Source organism: Rhincodon typus, chromosome 10 (genome assembly GCF_021869965.1).
Source record: "Rhincodon typus isolate 14 chromosome 10, sRhiTyp1.1, whole genome shotgun sequence".
NCBI lineage: Eukaryota > Metazoa > Chordata > Chondrichthyes > Orectolobiformes > Rhincodontidae > Rhincodon > Rhincodon typus.
In genome coordinates this window covers 11960577-11978208 of record NC_063341.1, presented here as the reverse complement: position 1 = coordinate 11978208, position 17632 = coordinate 11960577, and the positions used below count along the sequence as shown (strand labels likewise).

Genomic DNA, 17632 nt, shown 5'->3' with positions numbered 1-17632 from the left:
GCCAAGGAGCAGGTCAATCCCATCATACAGCAATGAGATACATGAATGCAATGAGATAGATGATCAGACTTTTAGTTTTACTTGCAGGACAAATGTTGGCCAAGACACTGGGGAGAGCTTGCAGCACTTCTTCAGATATTAGCAGGGAATCCTCAGTTAAAAGTTCATTAGAGTGACCAGATAGGATCTTTGTTGATCTCCTGCATTGAGAGACATGTGGCCTGTTCAACCCTGCTTTGCCATTCAATAAGATCACGTCTGACCTTCCACTCGTTTGGTGTGCGTGCTGGAAGTTTTTCCCAGATTTGCCCGATACACCTGCTGGTTTCCGAGGATGATGGTGGCAGGCTGAGTGCCACTTCAGTGCAGGCAGGAGGGTTATGTGAAGGGCTTGTAATATTCCACTATCGGAGGCAAAATGAGGACGATGGGCCAAGATTTAAGGAAAGGATGAAAGAGAGCTAGAGGGAAAAATCTGTCAGCAGCTGAAGTTTTGAATGAACTATCAGTAGAACCCACACATTCCTGTTTTGATATAGAATGGGGAGTTATGCTGCTGTTTCTAAATTTGTAGCCCCACACAGTACGAATCCTAAATGTGTGATGTGGTCTAAATCGGTCACTTGAGCCTTCATGGCTCAGTCTTTGGAAGATCGATGCCTCGTTCAACTGATGTAATTTCCCGAAGAGATTTTAAATCTGTTTGCCAGATGTGCACTAGGAGGTTGACTAGGAGCACTACTCAATTAGGTAAGGCTGCCACTATCTGGTTCATCAGCCTTTGAAAGGTGGCTGGTGTATTTCGGAGTCCAAATAGAATGGTTTGACTCTGGCGTGAACCATCCAGAGATACAAAGGTGATGATTTCCTTTGCAAATGGAGTCAACAGAACCTGTCAGTACCCCTTGAGTAAATCTATCTCGGTAATATAGACTACTTTAGATACCCTATCTATGCAATCCGACAGCCAGGCTATTGGATAGGTGTCTGCTCTGATCATGCATCAACTTTCTCCCTGATCTAATGTCTCAATCAGATATTCACTTCCTCAGGTTTCTTGGCTCCTCAGTATCAGCCTCTGAACTGAGCCTTTAAGGGTTCACCTGGTATTAGTAAAGCGTGAACATATAGTCTCTTGGCTGAAAGGTTCAGACCCTGGCATGTTGGCTGCCTTTTGAATGTTTGGGAGATTTTCAAATGTTCTTTGGCCACTTCACAAGCTCACGGGAGTCAGTCTTTGAAATCTGCTCTGCGGCCTAACATATGGACTTCCTCCAGTTCCAGAATTTCTTAATCAACATGTTCAGAGAAGGTATTATACATCTCCGGAGCAGACAGGATTTGAACCCAGGTCTCCTGGCTCAGAGACAAGGGCATTACCACAATGCTGCAAGACCCCTCTTCATTCTGTCCTAAATATTTTTTGTAATCAACCTGTCAGTGGCTGTCACTGCACACCTCTGGAGAGAATGGGATTTGAACTTAGAGCTCCTGGACCAGAGGTAGGAACAGTACCACTGCACCACAAGAGACCGCCTCATTCTGTTCCAAAGTTCTCTCCTTGATTAGTTTCAGAGGCCCTTAAACTTGACCCATAGATTATATCAGATGTATACCCAGTGGACTCATTAGTTGAAGTCCCACACGGCAAACAGAAAAACATCTAGTCCTTCAAGCACCTCTGAAACCAATCAAGGTGAGAGGGGAAAGATGTAAAAAGGACCTGAGGGGTAACTTTTCCATTCAAAAGGTGGTGTGTGCACAGAACGAGCTGCCAGAGGGACCAGTGGATGCAGGTAAAATTACAACATTTAAAAAGGATCTGGATGGGTAAATGAATAGGAGGGTTTTAGAGGGATATGTGCTAAGTGCTCACAAAGTGGAACTTTGGGATGTCTGGTTGGCGTGGACGAGTTGGACCGAAGAGTCTGTTTCCATGCTCTATGACTGTATAAGTGCCTTGCTAAATCTTTTACCTATTTGAGGAACAAAACATTTAAATCCTCAAAGGTAACTTCTCCTAATTCTGCCAGGAATGTACTTGATTGAATGCAAACATTTCTATCCTCTAGCAATGGAAACTCAAGGAAGCCTTTTGCAGTTTTTTTCTCTTTAAAATTTGTTTCAAGTTGACAATTTACCCACACTAACTCTTTGTTTCATCTGTGGATTCAAATCATGACAAGCGTCCCCAATTCATTCTCCAGTTCATTACTGTTCCTGATGGGATACCCCAAACTTTTCAGCTCCTACATGAGGAGGGATGTGCTGACTCCCCTTTTTTTTCACGCACCCACTCAGTTGGTTGAAACAGGGTTAATTTAGAATGGAATCCTTCCCTCATGCCATAGCTTTCTCCCAGACATAAATAGATATAAATTACTGTGATATAGCTGTGGCACACTGGCTCAGTGGTTAGCACTGCTACTTTACAGCACCAGGGACCTGGCTTTGATTCCAGCTTTGGGTAACTGTGTGGAGTTCGCACGTTCTCCCCATGGTGCTCTGGTTTCCGCCCACAGTACAAAGATATGCAGGTTAGGTGAATTGGCCATGGAATATGGGGATTGGGTAGGGGGCCAGGGTTGGGTGGGAATCTCTTTGGAGGGTCAGTGCAGGTTCAATGGGCCAATTGGCCTCTCTCTGCATTTAAGGGATTCTAAGGCAAAACAGAAATATGGGCTTTTCAACAATCCAAATGAAAGAACCAATTTAATAATGTTTTCTTAAAATAACAAAAAGAGAGAGTTTATTAATTACTAAAAGTGAGAAAAATTGGTAAGGCAATACAGATACATATTTTTTAAATAAGAGATGAGTCAAAATACAAATTAGAAACAGATATCATCATCAACCTCTGCATTAATCGCAAAGAGCAGATAGTTGGACATTACAGCTGTGCAGTGGAGATTACCGGTAGCATTGATTCCGATAGTTAAACAGTTGATTTTTGAGATTCTTGGTTTCTGAGGCTGATTGCAAATTTTTGTCCTGGCACCTTTTTTAACTGTTGCAGCACTTGGAGTGCAAAAGGGTCTTTACATGCAACTCAGTGGTGACTCAAGCTAGTTCTTCAACAGTGCCCTTCACAGCAGGGTAATGCTTAAACACAGGCTGGTACACACCGAAACATTCTGTCCCACTAGCCTGCTCCATTAGAGTTGAAACTGAGCTTTCTAATCCTAGTTCTTGTGTATTCATCCAAGGAAAAACACAAAATAAGCCTGCCATTTTGCTCAGAGTCCACAAGGCCTGTTTTGTTGTTTTGCAGGGAGTCGTCAGCTCTTCGTTATCTTTGTAGTCACAAGAGATCACAGTCCTGTCTGTTTGTAGTTTCTTTGGCACTTTTAGATGTTAACATCCCATTGGTCCCATGCAGAAAGTTTTACACCTGCAGTTAACTTGTCACTCTCTCAGTCTTCTTTGAAAATTTTGGAATTAAGGGCAAAAACACCCATAGTGTTTCAAGGTTCTGACTCGTTCACATAACAGCATGATAGCTCCAGTTGGCACCTTTGATTGGCATCGCTGCTTGCTTCTTCAACAGCTAGCACCTTGGAAGATTTTATCAAGTTGAAGGCACTACATCAATGCAAGTTGTGCCACTGATAATTGGTTTTAATATACTAATGACTAGGCATCTACACTCTGTGGGCAGGTGAATTCCAAAGATTCATGAACCTTTAAGTAAAGAACCTTTGAACTCATCTCAATCCTTAGTGGTCAACTTCTTATTCTAAGAATGTGAACCTTAGAATCCCCAGAAAGGGAAACACGCTCCCTGCAACCAACTGTTCAAGGCCTTTAGGAATTTTAAATGTTTGAAATGAGATCATCTTTCATTCTTCTAAACCACATGAAAATAGGCCTTATTACTCAAACTCATCATAGTGCAGTTTTGGACTCCCAGTCTGAGGAAGGACACTCTTGCTATTGAGGGAGTCCAGTGAAGGTTCACCAGACTAATTCCCGGAATGGCAGGATTGGCGTTTCGGGAGAGATTGGATCAGCTGGGCTTGTATTTGCTGGAATTTAGAAGAATGAGGGGGAATCTCATAGAAACATATAAAATCCTGATGGGACTGGACAGGCTAGATGCGGGAAGAATGGTCCTAATGTTGGGGAAATCTAGAACTGGGGTCACGTCTAAGAATAAGGGGTAAGCCATTCAGGACTGAGATGAGGAAGAATTTCTTTACTCAACAGAGTTGTGAGTCTGTCGGAATTGTCTCCACAGGAAGCTGTTGGGGCCAGTTCATTAGATATATTCAAGAGGGAGCTGGACGTGGCTCTTGCAGCTACAGGGATCAAGGGGTACAGGGCAAGGGCAGGAATGGGATACTGACATTACATGATCAGCCATGATTGTATGGAATGGTGGTGCAGGCTTCAAGGGCTGAATAGCCTACTCCTGCACCTATTTTCTATGTTTCCAAGACAATCTCTTCATTCCAGAAATCAATATAGGGGGCCTTTGACGCACCCCATCTAAGGGAAATATCTCCTTACTTTGGTAAGTACAACAAAATTGCACACAGTCCTCCAGATGCACTCCAATGTAGTGTATCATCGTAATAAGAATAATGTACTCTCCAAGGCCAATCACTGGTTTCTCTGATCCAACCTAATGTTAAGAACAATATAATGCTGTTGGGAGGCCCAAACAAACTCTCATAAGTACTTTCTGTAAGTTACTGTTTCTTAACTCTATGCAAAGAGAGCTAAGATCCCATCATGCTATTCCCATCTTCGCATTGTTTATTATCAGGGTAACCCTCCTCCTTTCCAATCTTGCCCAACACTTCTAAGTTTGAGCACCAAAGAACTCCTTGTTCTTCTTTGAATGAGGTAGCAAGTTTCTTTTTTATCCAGCAGAACAGGGAGAGGGGATTTCCAATTCAACATTTCATCCAATGAAATGAAGCAGTATTCCTTTCTATGCTGCACAGGCCTAGATTATTATTGAGGGAGATGGTGGCACAGTGGTAATGGGACCAGACTAGCTGTGGAGACTCACTTGAGCATACAGTGGAAATCAGGTCTTCAGAGTCAACCTGGGCTAAAACAGCAAAGGAAAACCACCAGGTAGTCTAACAAGAAAAAGCTTTTAAGCAAGATGTAGTTTATTGCACAGTAACAATCAAATACAAGTTACCTTAGTAAAATACACATTTGTTACAAAGACTTATTGGGAGACCTGAGACAACAGGACTGTCTCCTTCAAGATCCAACAATGTTCTTCCATTCCCTGCCTGAGTCCATATGACACCGTCAGACTGGGTGGAAATTAATGTAGTTGCCAGCATTAACCCTTTCAGAACTATTACCTTTCACACAGACACATAGGTTCAAATCCCACCATAGTAGCTGGTGGAATTTAACATTGACTAATAAATCTGGGATATAAAGCAAGTCTCAGTAATGGTGAGCTTGAAACTGTCATCGTTTATTCTAAGAACATACTCAGTTCATTAATAACCCTGAAGGAAGGAAATCTGCCATCCTTGCCTGGTCTGGCCTATATGTGATTCCAGATCCACAGAAAAGAGGTCTTAACCACCTTCTGAAACAACACTAGCAAGTCACTCAGTTTGAAAGCAATTGGGCAACAGACTTGTTAGTGTTGTCCACATCCCATAAAAGAATAAGGAGGAAAGAAATAACACAGTGTGGAGCTGGAGGAACACAGCAGGTCAGGCAACATCAGAGGAGCAGGAAAGTTGATGTTTCGGGTCGGGACCCTTTGTCAGCTTTCCTGCTCCTCTGATGCTGCCTAGCCTGCTGTGTTCCTCCAGCTCCACACTGTGTTAACTCTCACTCCAGCATCAGCAGTTCTTACTATCTCCAAGGAGGAAAGAAAAGTGCTCCAAGCATACAATTTTCTGACTCAGAGGTAAGCATGCCACTAATTTTCTAAGTTAACACACCATCAGATAAACGAATTAACAAAATGCTAGCACATACAAGTAAATATATAAAAATTACAAGCCAGATTTTTGTATCTGTACTTAGATTTTAAAGGGGTGGTGCTATGTTTCAAGAGTAAACATTTTACAATCTCAACAACAACATCTTGTATTTGAATAGTATCTCCAAAATCATTTTAAAAATTCTAAGGTAATTTGCAGGCATGTAATCAGATTAAAAACCAATACTAAAGAAAGCAAGTGACTGAGGTGGAATTTAGAGCATCTTAAAAGAGAGGGATGTGAAGACACAGAGAAGTGAAGGAAGGAAATTGCAGAATTAGAAAGCACAGACTGCAATCACAGGATGAAGAAAGTCAAAAATGTGCAAGAAGGTAGAATTGGAAGAATACAGAATTTTTGGAAGGTTGCAGAGGAAATTACTCAGATTAGGAGGGAACGAGAAAAAGGACGAATTTAAATACAAGTATTTAAAAATCAAGGCACCACTGTAGCCGGTCAGTCAACAAACCCAAGTTGATTGTTGAACAAGGTAAGGTGCTGGTTAGAAAGTCAGCACCAAAACTTTGGGTGAGTTCAAGTTTGTGGTCAGAAGTCACCAGGTTATAGTCCAGCAGGTTTATTTGAAATCACAAGTTTTCGGAGTGCTGTTCCTTTGTCAGATGAAGCTTATGGACTGTGGACGTTGGGAGGTTAGCCAGGAGAAGACTAGAACAGTGCAGTCCAGAGTTAATGTGAGTAGCTGAGGGTTTCAAATAATAGGGAGCAGATAAGGTTATAGAGTAAAAGTAAGTGAACTCTGAGAAGGGTATAATGGAATCGTATACAATGTCACTTAGAAGGCAACAATTCTGAATCCAAATAGAGTCCAATGGAATAAAGGAAATTGAAAAATAAAATTTCAGCTTGTACTTTATGTTGTACTATGACACAGAAAATGTTGTATATCTCAGGAATAAAATTGAAAAAGAGGCGAAAAAATTGTGATGTTGCGTGGTGATTTTTTTTTAGCGTGATAAATACGAGGGAAGGGGGTGAAATCAATCTAGGAATGCAGGAAAGGCCACGAATGGAAGAATGCCACACAGCGATTGAGTAAAACTCGCGTGCTCTCACTTAGCCTATTGGTACACACTTCCTCATTTCCCCTCCCCAATCTCCAGCGCAGAGTTTAGTGGGAGTACTGTGGAAAGAAGCTGAGCAGCAATGGGAATCAATCTCGGTGACACGTTCCCAAATTTCGAAGCTGACACAACCGTGGGAAAGATAAAATTTCACGAGTGGCTGGGAGACTCGTAAGTTGATACAATGATTACAGTATTTGCAGCAAATTGCAAGTTTCAGGCATGTAGAGCGTTGCGACACGCGGCGCCTGCGCACAAGTCGCCACTGTTGCAAAGTGTTTATTCACCAGTATCAAAATACTAGTTAATAAGAAAATAAAGCCCGTCCTTCGTTTTAAAGTGAATATTTTTTCCGCGCGTCTGTTTCCTTTAGGAAGCTTATACACTTTGCTTACCGAATCTGATAAGGGAACACACGCACACACAAAAAAAATGTGACCAGACCATGTAAGCGAGTGCATATCAGTTTGTGTCTCTATGATTCAGTGGCGGAGTTGAATAAAGTGTCATGTTAAAAATGCAAAATCATATTGCTGGAACAGAAGCTGTATCTATGCAAGGACGGCGGAGTAGAAAATTGGCGAGTTGCCCATTGGCAGAAGTCCTGGCAGTGTGCAGTTCTGGAGATATGTGGGTTAGAAACAGAAAGGGCAGGATTCCAGATGGGCAACCTGTTTCCAAATTCAGGGGCGTTGACCCACTGGTAACTCGTGGATCCTGCTCTGTACAGTTGTTGTGCAATCTATTACCAGAGATCTTTCAACACTGTCAAATTCTGATAGTATTCAGGGTATTCATTCCATGCCCTGAGAGAACAAAGATCGAGTTGTCGATTGTCTCCAATGGCAGGTCATCTACCTGAAGCGTTCTCTTTCTCTCTACATACATGGCCAGACATGCTGAGTATTTTCAGCATTTACTTTTTATTTCAGGTTTCTGGCATCTGCAGTATTTTGTTTTGTGACGATTGTCCTTATCTCCCTACACCCTGGGAGAATTTGTGTATTGTTTTTATGTTTGAAAAAGGAGATTACTTACCAGGCTTAGGTTGTTCATAACTTCATATAGTTTTTGGAAATAATTCAGCAACCCTTTGAAAACCAAGTTGTCTCTCCTTTTCTCTGATAACCTTGTGAAAGCATAAGTCCTCCATTCTGAAAATCCATGATGTGACAGGCTAACATACTGGCCTCCTGTCAGAGAAATATTACTCCTAACTCTTCCATCTGGGGAACAGGTTAAGTCACTGAATACCTGGGCCTCTGAGTCAGCTGTTATAAAAGCTGTACTGAACAGTGTATATGGGGAGAGTTGGTTTACAATCTCTCAAAGTCCAAGTTTAAAACAAGGCGAAAGTATAAAAGCAGTTTAAATAACTTAAATAATGCACCTTCCTCTCTCTGCTATGATCAGGAAGTGTTTTGTCGTTCTGATTATGATATTTTGTTTGCAGGTATTATTTTGTGGTCCTTGAGATCTATGCAGGTATCACAGTTTTAGTGTCATTTTTTTAATTGTGTCTGTCATGAGTACTTGGTTGCAAAATGTGTACACCTTGGCAAGCTGTTTCATCTTGTCTGGAAGCCACAGTGTGGATCTTGTTTTGATTTGGGGTGGGTTGGGGGGGATTGTACAAATCTAATCAGCAGAAATAATATTATAGTGATCAGCTGATAGAACAGGCTCCCTGGGGAGACATTGGAAGCAGTTAGTACCGATTCATTAATGTGTATTTGATTAGTTTCTTTCACGGAAAAGTGGTTTTGTTATGTATGACAAATTCAAGATATATCGAAGTAAAAGTAGGAGATACAAGAGGGACAGGTGAATTTGGACCTCTGGCTAACAAGGGTAATTTTTTTAGTTTCTAGTGGTTTTTCTCAACTCAGGCCCAGGTCTGTTGTAGAACAGCTGACAAATAATGAGATAACAAGGTGTGGAGCTGGATGAACCCAGCAGGCCAAGCAGCATCAGAGGAGCAGGAAAGCTGACGTTTCGGGTCTGGACCCTTCTTCAGAAATAATGATTAGCCATTAACTCCGTTATCACTATATTACACACTACCAGAAACCAGAGTTTTCAGTATAATTATGTGACGGAATTTTAGATGCACAAATACAAAAGAGAAAAAGGAGTAGAACAGTATTTGGAAAGTATTCAGGGAAAGAGTCACAACCTTGAATTTGAAAGGTGGCTGAAGTTCCTTTACTGATTTTTCTGTTCACTGTTCTGTTCCCTCCCAAGCCAGTTTATGCTGGAAGTGCATGTATGTAGATGCGTAATTATAGTGTCAGATGGGGCTTTGATGGTGTCTATTGTTGAAGACCCTGATAATCACAATCACTGTCAAACTTTGTCCCTATTTGACCAATCAAGTGAGGTACTAAATGCTGCCTTTGGATCCAGACCCAGGAAGGTGTAAATGCCTTCAAGAAGGAAACAAAAGGCGCAATGTCCTGTTTCCGACTTGTAAAATTCTTTACAAGACCTAAAAGGACACATGAGGTTGAACAGGGACCACTGTGTGGAGGTATCATAATTAAATACTGCACAAATGCTGATAAAGGTAGTTTGCCAGTTTTTGTTTAGCTTTAGAAAAACAATAACCCAGAGAATGTTTAACAGTCGGAGTCTTTAGCAGATACTATTGGTAGTCTTATTATGTATTAAATCTAGTTACAAATGAGATACAGGTTTTATCTTTCTCTTGGTGGAATATTTGGACAGAAGCTTGTCTCTACACCCATGCTTCACTTATTTTGGAAGGTTTCATACTTGGTAGAAATGTGATGGTATACTGATGGTTATTTTTTGTTGTACAGATGGGGCCTCCTGTGCTCCCACCCTGCAGACTACACCCCTGTTTGCACCACAGAGCTGGGTCGTATGGCAAAGATGGCTTCAGAATTTCAAAAGCGCAATGTGAAAATGATAGCGCTTTCTGTTGACAGTGTTAAAGATCACCATGGGTGGACCAAGGTATGATTCGTTATATGCAATATCACAGCTAGTCACTTAATGCTTTGAAAGGAATATTAATACAATTGGAATAATTCTGATTTCAACTTTTGAAAATCAAAGCAAAATGGAGTGGTGTCAGTGTGCTGAAAGATTCTCACTGACCTTGAAACAGTGAGAGGCTTATAAGTGAATTGTTTGAGGTATAATTTGCAGTATTAAAGAAACAGCATCAATGTTGTGCTTGTTCAATTTTATGGGGTATTCTGGAATATTGTTTTTAGCACCTTGTCAGTTACAAATTGCCCTGATGAGTGCAAACGATGTGAAAGGTATGTCCTTTTCCAGCAATACTCGAGTGTTGCACTACGAAATGACTATATTAAATTTAACTTGGTTCTGTTTTACCACTTACTGGTATTTGGAAAAAAATAGATTTGGAGTTTTCACAACATTGGGATGAGCAGGAAAAAAGTCATAAACAACAGCTAATTTCCACACTCAGTGGCAGTTATATAGTTACTACTGAGTTATTATAGATTGTACACATACCTGTTGGGTTCTGTCAGTGTAATTCCTGCCCTACTGTTTACAGTCTAAAATATCCAGCTTGGGTACGGTCTGCTAAAGAAATAAATCCACAAAATCATTGTAAAGTGCTTTCACTGACCCAGTAATTTAAATCTTCTTGTTTCCTTGTTGACTTTATGATGAGCCATTATACCCTCTTATTAGGGCACTTTACAATGGGGCATTCTGTAAAACTGCCAGCACAGTCAGTGCTTTTGTTTGCTTCTCTTTAAGAAAATCCCTTTAGCCACATGCCTGTACCCTGGACTGAATAAGACAATCAGTAAAATCCACAAAAAGCTGCACTCCATTGGGCTGAGAGGAATTGACATTTTGTAATTTGGTAAACATTCTCACATACTAAATAGTTTCTCTGTATGTCTGTACTCTGCAAAGTGCTGGCATTCGGGCAACATCCACTGGCTAGAAATTAGAAATTTTGTACTTGGTGACAAGGCTCACTTGTCTGCCTGTAGTTTATTCGAAGTCTCAGTATCTTACTTTGTTGCAACTGTCCACGAAGCAATAGCACATTTGTAGAACCAGAAAAAAGTTTGTGGCTTTTGCTCCCATGCTGTTGTCTAAACCTATTTCAGTGTCATCATCCTACAATATCTTTCAAATTTTTATTTATCCAAATAAATACTTTTAAGCGATAATCTGTGTTGCAATTGACACTTGGGTAAAACATTGCTATAAAATGAGTGCCTGCTGGTAAACAGGAGATTTATTCCTTTCATATTCCTTCCTTGGTCTTTAGAATATCTATCGATGTATTGCTGTTGTAGAGTCATAGAGATGTACTGCGCAGAAACAGACCCTTCGGTCCAACTTATCCATGCCGACCAGATATCCTAAATTAATCCAGTCCCACTTGCCAGCACTTGGTCTATATCCCTCTTAAACCCTTCCTATTCATATACCCATCCAGATGCCTTTTAAATGTTGTAAATGTACCAGCCTCTGCCACTTCCTCTGGCAGCTTGTTCCATACATGCACCACCCTGTTTGTGAAAAAGTTGCCCCTTGGGTCCCTTTTAAATCTTTCCCCTCTCACCTTAAAACTGTTGTTGAAGTTTCTATGTCTGAACGTTTTTTTTCCAGTAAAGCATTTCTTATCATTATAATGATACCTTTTCTTAAAAATCACATTCTTATACCCCAACTTCATTAAAATCACTGTTTTGAATATGGTGTTGGATCTTTTAATACAATATTCCATTCAGTGTTTCTGTCTCCTCTATTGTCTTTGTTCTTGGAAGAAGTCATGTGAACCTTTTTGAGAAACCATAGTATAATTTCTGATGAATCATTGAATCCCTACATTGTGGAAGCAGGCCATTCAGCCCTTCAAGTCCACACCGACCCTCCAAAGAGTAACCCACCCATTACCATATCCCTATAACTCTGCAATTCCCATGGTCAGTCCACCTAACCTGCACATCTTTGGCCTGTGGGATGTTCATGTAAGAACAGTGAGATTGATGGCTGAAGAAAATTTGTCAAGAGCCCAATGTAAACCCTATACCCATTTTATCAGGGACGCATCTGTGGTCCACCACCTTGTTTATGCCAAGAAGGTATCGGTGCCTAAATTTTGCTGACTGAACTCTCTTGTATCAAATAATTTTGGATTATTTTAGCAAATGCACTTACAACCTTGGTTGGGCCAGCAGAACTTTCCATTTCGCCCATCTGTTCTGATGTTGTAGGTCCCACAATGCTAAATATAATGTGTTAAATTAATATGTCATGGCCTGGAGTGGAAGTCTTGTGCTCATCCCTAACATGAATGAATACAGGGAGTTAATGAGCTAAACTTCAAGACTGCCTTAGTTAATTAAGAATACCAGGATCTAATTGACATGACTAGGTCAGGTATTCTCATTGAATCTTTCGAATTCATTGGGAAACAGCAGTAGCATTTTGGTAACTTGTTCACTTTGGAATTAAAAGGTGGAGTCAGACTGGGTGTGTCAAATAGTCTATTCCAGCTTCTATTAATTAAGCCTTTAGAAGGAAGCTATTCATTTTATAATCGTCATCCTGGCTTTCTGAGCAAGCTGTCCAATTGGTCCCACTTTGAGATCTTTAACCTGCACATTCCCCGTTTCCAAATATTTCTCCAATTCCTTTTTGAAAGTTATAATTGAATCTGCTTCCACCACTCTCAGGTAGTTGCATTTTAGATCATAATGATCCTTTTTTGTTTAAAGAAAAAGCACCTTATTTCCTCCCTAGATTGTTTTGACAACTATTTTAAGTCATCAGCTATGGCATTGTGGGACATCCCACAGCAGGTGGACTGCAGCGGTTCAAGAAGGCAGCTCACCACCACCTTCTCAAGGGCAACTGGCATTGGGCAACAAACGCTGGCCAGCCAGCAACACCCACATCCTTCAAATGAAAATAATTTTTAAAAAACTCTTCTCTCAGTGGAAATTTATGTACTATTCCTGTTTTTTTTAAACTCCTCTATTGACCTTAACTTCCATATACTTTCTCTGCTTTACGGAGAACAAGCCCAGCTTCTCCAACCCTTCCACACAACTTGAGTTCCCTCATCCTGGTATTGTTCTAGTTAAATTACTCTGCACCCTCCCAAGGCCAAGACTTCCTTCCTAAAGCACAGTGCCCAGAATTAAGGCCTAATCCCTGATTTACAAAGATTTAACATAACTCACCACACTCTGGCTCCATCATTGGAGGCAAAGGATCCTACATACTTTTTGAACAGCCTCATTAACCAGATTTGTAAATGTAGATCTTGGGTTTCTCTGTCTCTGAGCCCCTTTTACAATTGCATCATTTGACTTGCATTGTTTGTCCTAATTTCTGCATTTCAAAATGCATCACTTCATACTTTGCACTGCAAGATGTCATGTGTCATTCCATTCCAGGTGCTAATTTAAGCATTGTGCACACTAAACAAAGAATAGAGTGTTAATGCTTTGTTCTCTGAAGACCCAAACCAAATAGTAAGTATGCTTTTGTTTTCAGTGCCTGAAATATTGCACCCTGTTATATCCCAGTCTGTCATCTTTCTTCTTGCCCTCTTTCTCTTTTTCTCTCCTTCAGTGAAACATGTTAATTTATGTTTTCAACTTATCAGTCAATTTCATATCTTACCGTTGTTTTAAGGAGACGTGGGCTAAAGTGACCATTCATAATTCACGCGCCTTTCCTGCTTAGTAAACTACAGCTTGCATTGAATGACCACTTCCTTTTTCATAAGATTCTGAGAAGAACAGATGGAATTAAACTGTAAGTGAATATTGTGTCAGGATTAAAATAAATTTTGAGTGTGTAATATGAAGTCTTTAGCTGAATTGATGAAATAGAGTTTGCAGATTACACCAAAATTGTACGTGTAGTGGACAGCAAAGAAGGTTACCTTAGAATACAGTGGGATCTTGATCAGGTGGGCCAATGGTCCAAGGAGTGACAGATGGAGTTTAATTTAGATAAAGGTGAGGTGCTGCATTCTGGAAAGGCAAATCAGGGCAGGGACGCATGCACTTAATGGTAAGGTCCTGGGGAGTGTTGCTGAACAAAGAGACCTTGGAGCGCAGGTTCATAGTTTCTTGAAAGTGGAGTCACAGGTAGATAGGATAGTGAAGAAGGCATTTGGTGTGCTTGCATTTATTGGACAGGGTATTGAGTATAGGAGTTGGGAAGTCATGTTGCGACTGTACAGGACATCGGTTAGGCCACTAATGGAATACTGTGTGCAGTTCTGATCTCCCTGCTGTAGGAAGGATGTCGTGAAACTTGAAAGGGTTCAGAAAAGATTTACAAGGATGTTGGCAGGGTTGGAGGGTTTGAGCTGTAGGGAGAGGCTGAATAGACTGGGGCTATTTTCCCTGGAGCTTTGGAGGTTGAGGGATGACCTTATAAAGGTTTATAAGATCATTAGTGGCATGGATAGGGTCAATAGACAAGGTCTTTCCCCCATGTTGAGGGAGTCCAAAACTAGATGGCATAGGTTTAAGGTGAGAGGGGAAAGATTTAAAAGGGCACCAAGGGGCATCATTTTCACGCAGAGGGTGGTGTATGTGTGGAATGAGCTGCCAGAAGAAGTGTTGTATAATTACAACATTTAAAAGGCATCTGGATGGGTATATAAATAGGAAGTGTTTGGAGGGATAGGGGCCAAGTGCTGGCAAATGGGACTAGATTAAATTAGGGTATCTGGTCGGCATGGACGAGTTGGGCTACAGGGTCTGTTTCCATGCTGTACATCTCTATGAATGTATGATGTAAACTAGGAATGAATTGCTCACCCAATTCTTTGTCATTTTATTGAATGCAGCGTAAAGACTAGCAGCAGAATTCCTCGGAATTGAAGCAGTTACGGTTGTTACAGTGAAGTATTTGTTAGTACTGATGCAGACTTCTGTTTGCCATGTGCAGGACATCAATCACTACATAGGAGAACCACATGTTCAAAACCTGCCATTCCCCATCATTGCTGATGAAAAAAGAGAGCTGGCTGTGCAACTGGGAATGCTCGACCCTGCAGAGAAGAACAAGCAAGGCCTACCACTAACTGCTCGTGCTGTAAGTTGTCCTTTGTGCAGGCTAACGTGATGTTATGGAACTTACCTGCTGAGCTGGGACTGCCCTTTAAGAGCTGCCGTACCTGTTAATCAACTTAGTTGTGCTGTGACAAAAACAGAAGTTGCTGGTAAAGCTCAGGAGGTTTGGCAGCATCTGTGAAGAGAAACATCAGAGTTAATGTTTTGGGTCCGGTGACCCTGCTTCAGATTCTGTCTGCTCTGTTGGACAGTGGGAGAGCACTTTGAAAGCAGACACACTCGAGCGATTGAGAGCTGTGTGTCAGGAAGATGAGAGGTTTGTCTTGTCTTCTGCACTTGTGACTTGGAAGAAATTACATTCAAGAAATCATCTCCTCTGTATTCCAGATTGGTAATGGGTGTACAATGCTGTAATATCACCATGTGGTTTGGTGGTGTTGATTGTCCGTCAGGTGCTCGAAGTTGGCTCTTCCCGCCTTCAATGTGAATTGTCCCCTAATCCTGTTTCAGTGATAACCAATGAGCTTGAGACAATAGCTGGTCTCTTGTTAAAGTTACTGTGTTGAGCACTTATCTGACTGCTTGCATATACTTCACCTGTCCTTGGTGAACCATAGTCGGTCACAATGCTTTTGCAGGGAATATGAACCGCTGGGGTGAGATCATGGATTAAACCAAAATTCGCAAAAACGCCTTTTTCAAGAAAGGAATGACCGATCTCCAATCTCCACCTTTTTGAATCTTTTTCTGTGCTTTTTATTATCAGGTGTTTGTTGTTGGGCCTGACAAGACACTGAAACTGTCCATCCTGTATCCAGCCACCACCGGGAGGAACTTTGATGAAATCCTAAGAGTTATTGATTCCTTGCAGTTAACAGCTTGCAAGAAGGTGGCGACACCAGTGAACTGGAAGGTAAGTGCTCACACTCTCAATGACGAAACGACAGACTGGATTATAGGGCAGCATGGTGGCTCAGGGACCCAGGTTCGATTCCACCCTCTGGCAACTGTCCGTGTGGAGTTTGCACGTTCTCCCCGTGTGGGTTCCCTCCGGGTGCTTCAGTTTCCTCCCCCAGTCCAAAGCCATGCAGGTTAGGTAGATTGGCCATACTAAATTGCCCATAGTGTCCAGGCTAGGTGAGTTAGACATGGGAAATGCAGGGTTACAGGGGTAAGGTAAGATGATGGGCATGGGTGGGATGCTGTTCGGAGGGTCGATGTGGACTCAATGGGCCGAATGGCCTGCTTCCACATTGTAGGGATTCTATGATTCCGTCTTTCTAGTTAAGAAAGAACTAGTTCAAACACTAATTCAGAGAGAAGGTGCTCTAGAGACTTGTGAAGGGTTGGGACAGGAGTTTAACCTTTTATTATGAGACAGAAAAACAAGCAATGGTAAATCAGTACCTTTGCTGCAATTTCACTGATTTAAATGAAAGAGGAAATGGGAAGAGGCATGAAGCTGGCATCCAGGTCCATTTCGCCTTTGTTTATTGACCAGTGATAAAACTTACAATTGGAGTTACGTTCTCCCCAAAATTAGCTGGAAAACAATAAAATTGAGAGTATTCATTCAAACCATTCATTGAAACAGGTGGGACTTGGTCTGATGTAATTGTAATTTTTAACTTTAAAAATGTCTGCTCTAATAGCAAGTTTTACTTTCTTTAAAAAGAGCCCTTTTCTCCACAGGCTGGTGGGGAATGCATGGTGCTTCCCAACATTTCAGATGAGGAGGCAAACAAGCTGTTCCCGAAGGGAATTCGCACTGAGAATCTCCCGTCTTCCAAAACCTACCTGCGCTTCACACCTCAACCCTGAACCGGCAGAGACTTTAGAACTAGACTTTCCACTCTGACTCTGTGCCTGTCCTTACTGCAAATATGAACAACTGGAAATCACATTTGAAATCAGATTGCCTTTTTTTGCAATGAGATTTCTTGCTGTAACCTTTCATTAATAAAATAGTTTTCCAGAATGTGACTTCTATGAAGACTGTTTGTAAATCTGGCCTGGTTAGGCAAAAGCTGTAGTGAACATGAATGCATTGTAAAATAGCTGGAAGGAGACGCAGTAAAACCGATTAGATTGTTAAGCAGCCTGAACATTGCAGTTTATAACAATCTGTTCACCTGCTCCAAAATGTAAACATCTGAGATGTTTTGAAAATGCTGGAAACCCTCAGCAACTCAGAATTTACACTCAGATTGGCGGAAAAGCTCAGCAGCTCTGTTAGCATCTGTGTGGAGAGAAAGCAGAGTTAATGTGTCAAGTCTGGTGACCCTTCTTCAGAACAGAGTTTATGATGCATGTTGTGCTTGAATAAAAGCAGAGGCTGAAGTTGTGCTGGCAAACCATTTGAGTTAAATCAGGAGCCCTAAATCCTTGTTGAGCATAATTACTCAAATTTCCTTAGTCCTCCCTGTATTAAGGTTAAATAGAGGCACCGCACCCAAACTGTATTGTTCCTGTTCAGCTCTGGTGTTGTGTAAATCACTTGGGATAAGACATGACA

At 41.3% G+C, this 17632-nt stretch overlaps 1 protein-coding gene across 1 annotated transcript; it reads left to right on the top strand.

The window, feature by feature from the left end:
- The first annotated feature begins 7049 nt into the window (after positions 1 to 7049).
- Positions 7050 to 17095, top strand: prdx6 (peroxiredoxin 6). Its single transcript, XM_020513640.2, has 5 exons — positions 7050 to 7222; positions 9874 to 10030; positions 14993 to 15139; positions 15884 to 16030; positions 16810 to 17095. Exons 1-5 carry the CDS (start codon positions 7134 to 7136, stop codon positions 16936 to 16938), a joined length of 669 nt encoding a protein of 222 aa, XP_020369229.1. The 5' UTR covers positions 7050 to 7133; the 3' UTR covers positions 16939 to 17095.
- The last annotated feature ends 537 nt before the right edge of the window (positions 17096 to 17632 follow it).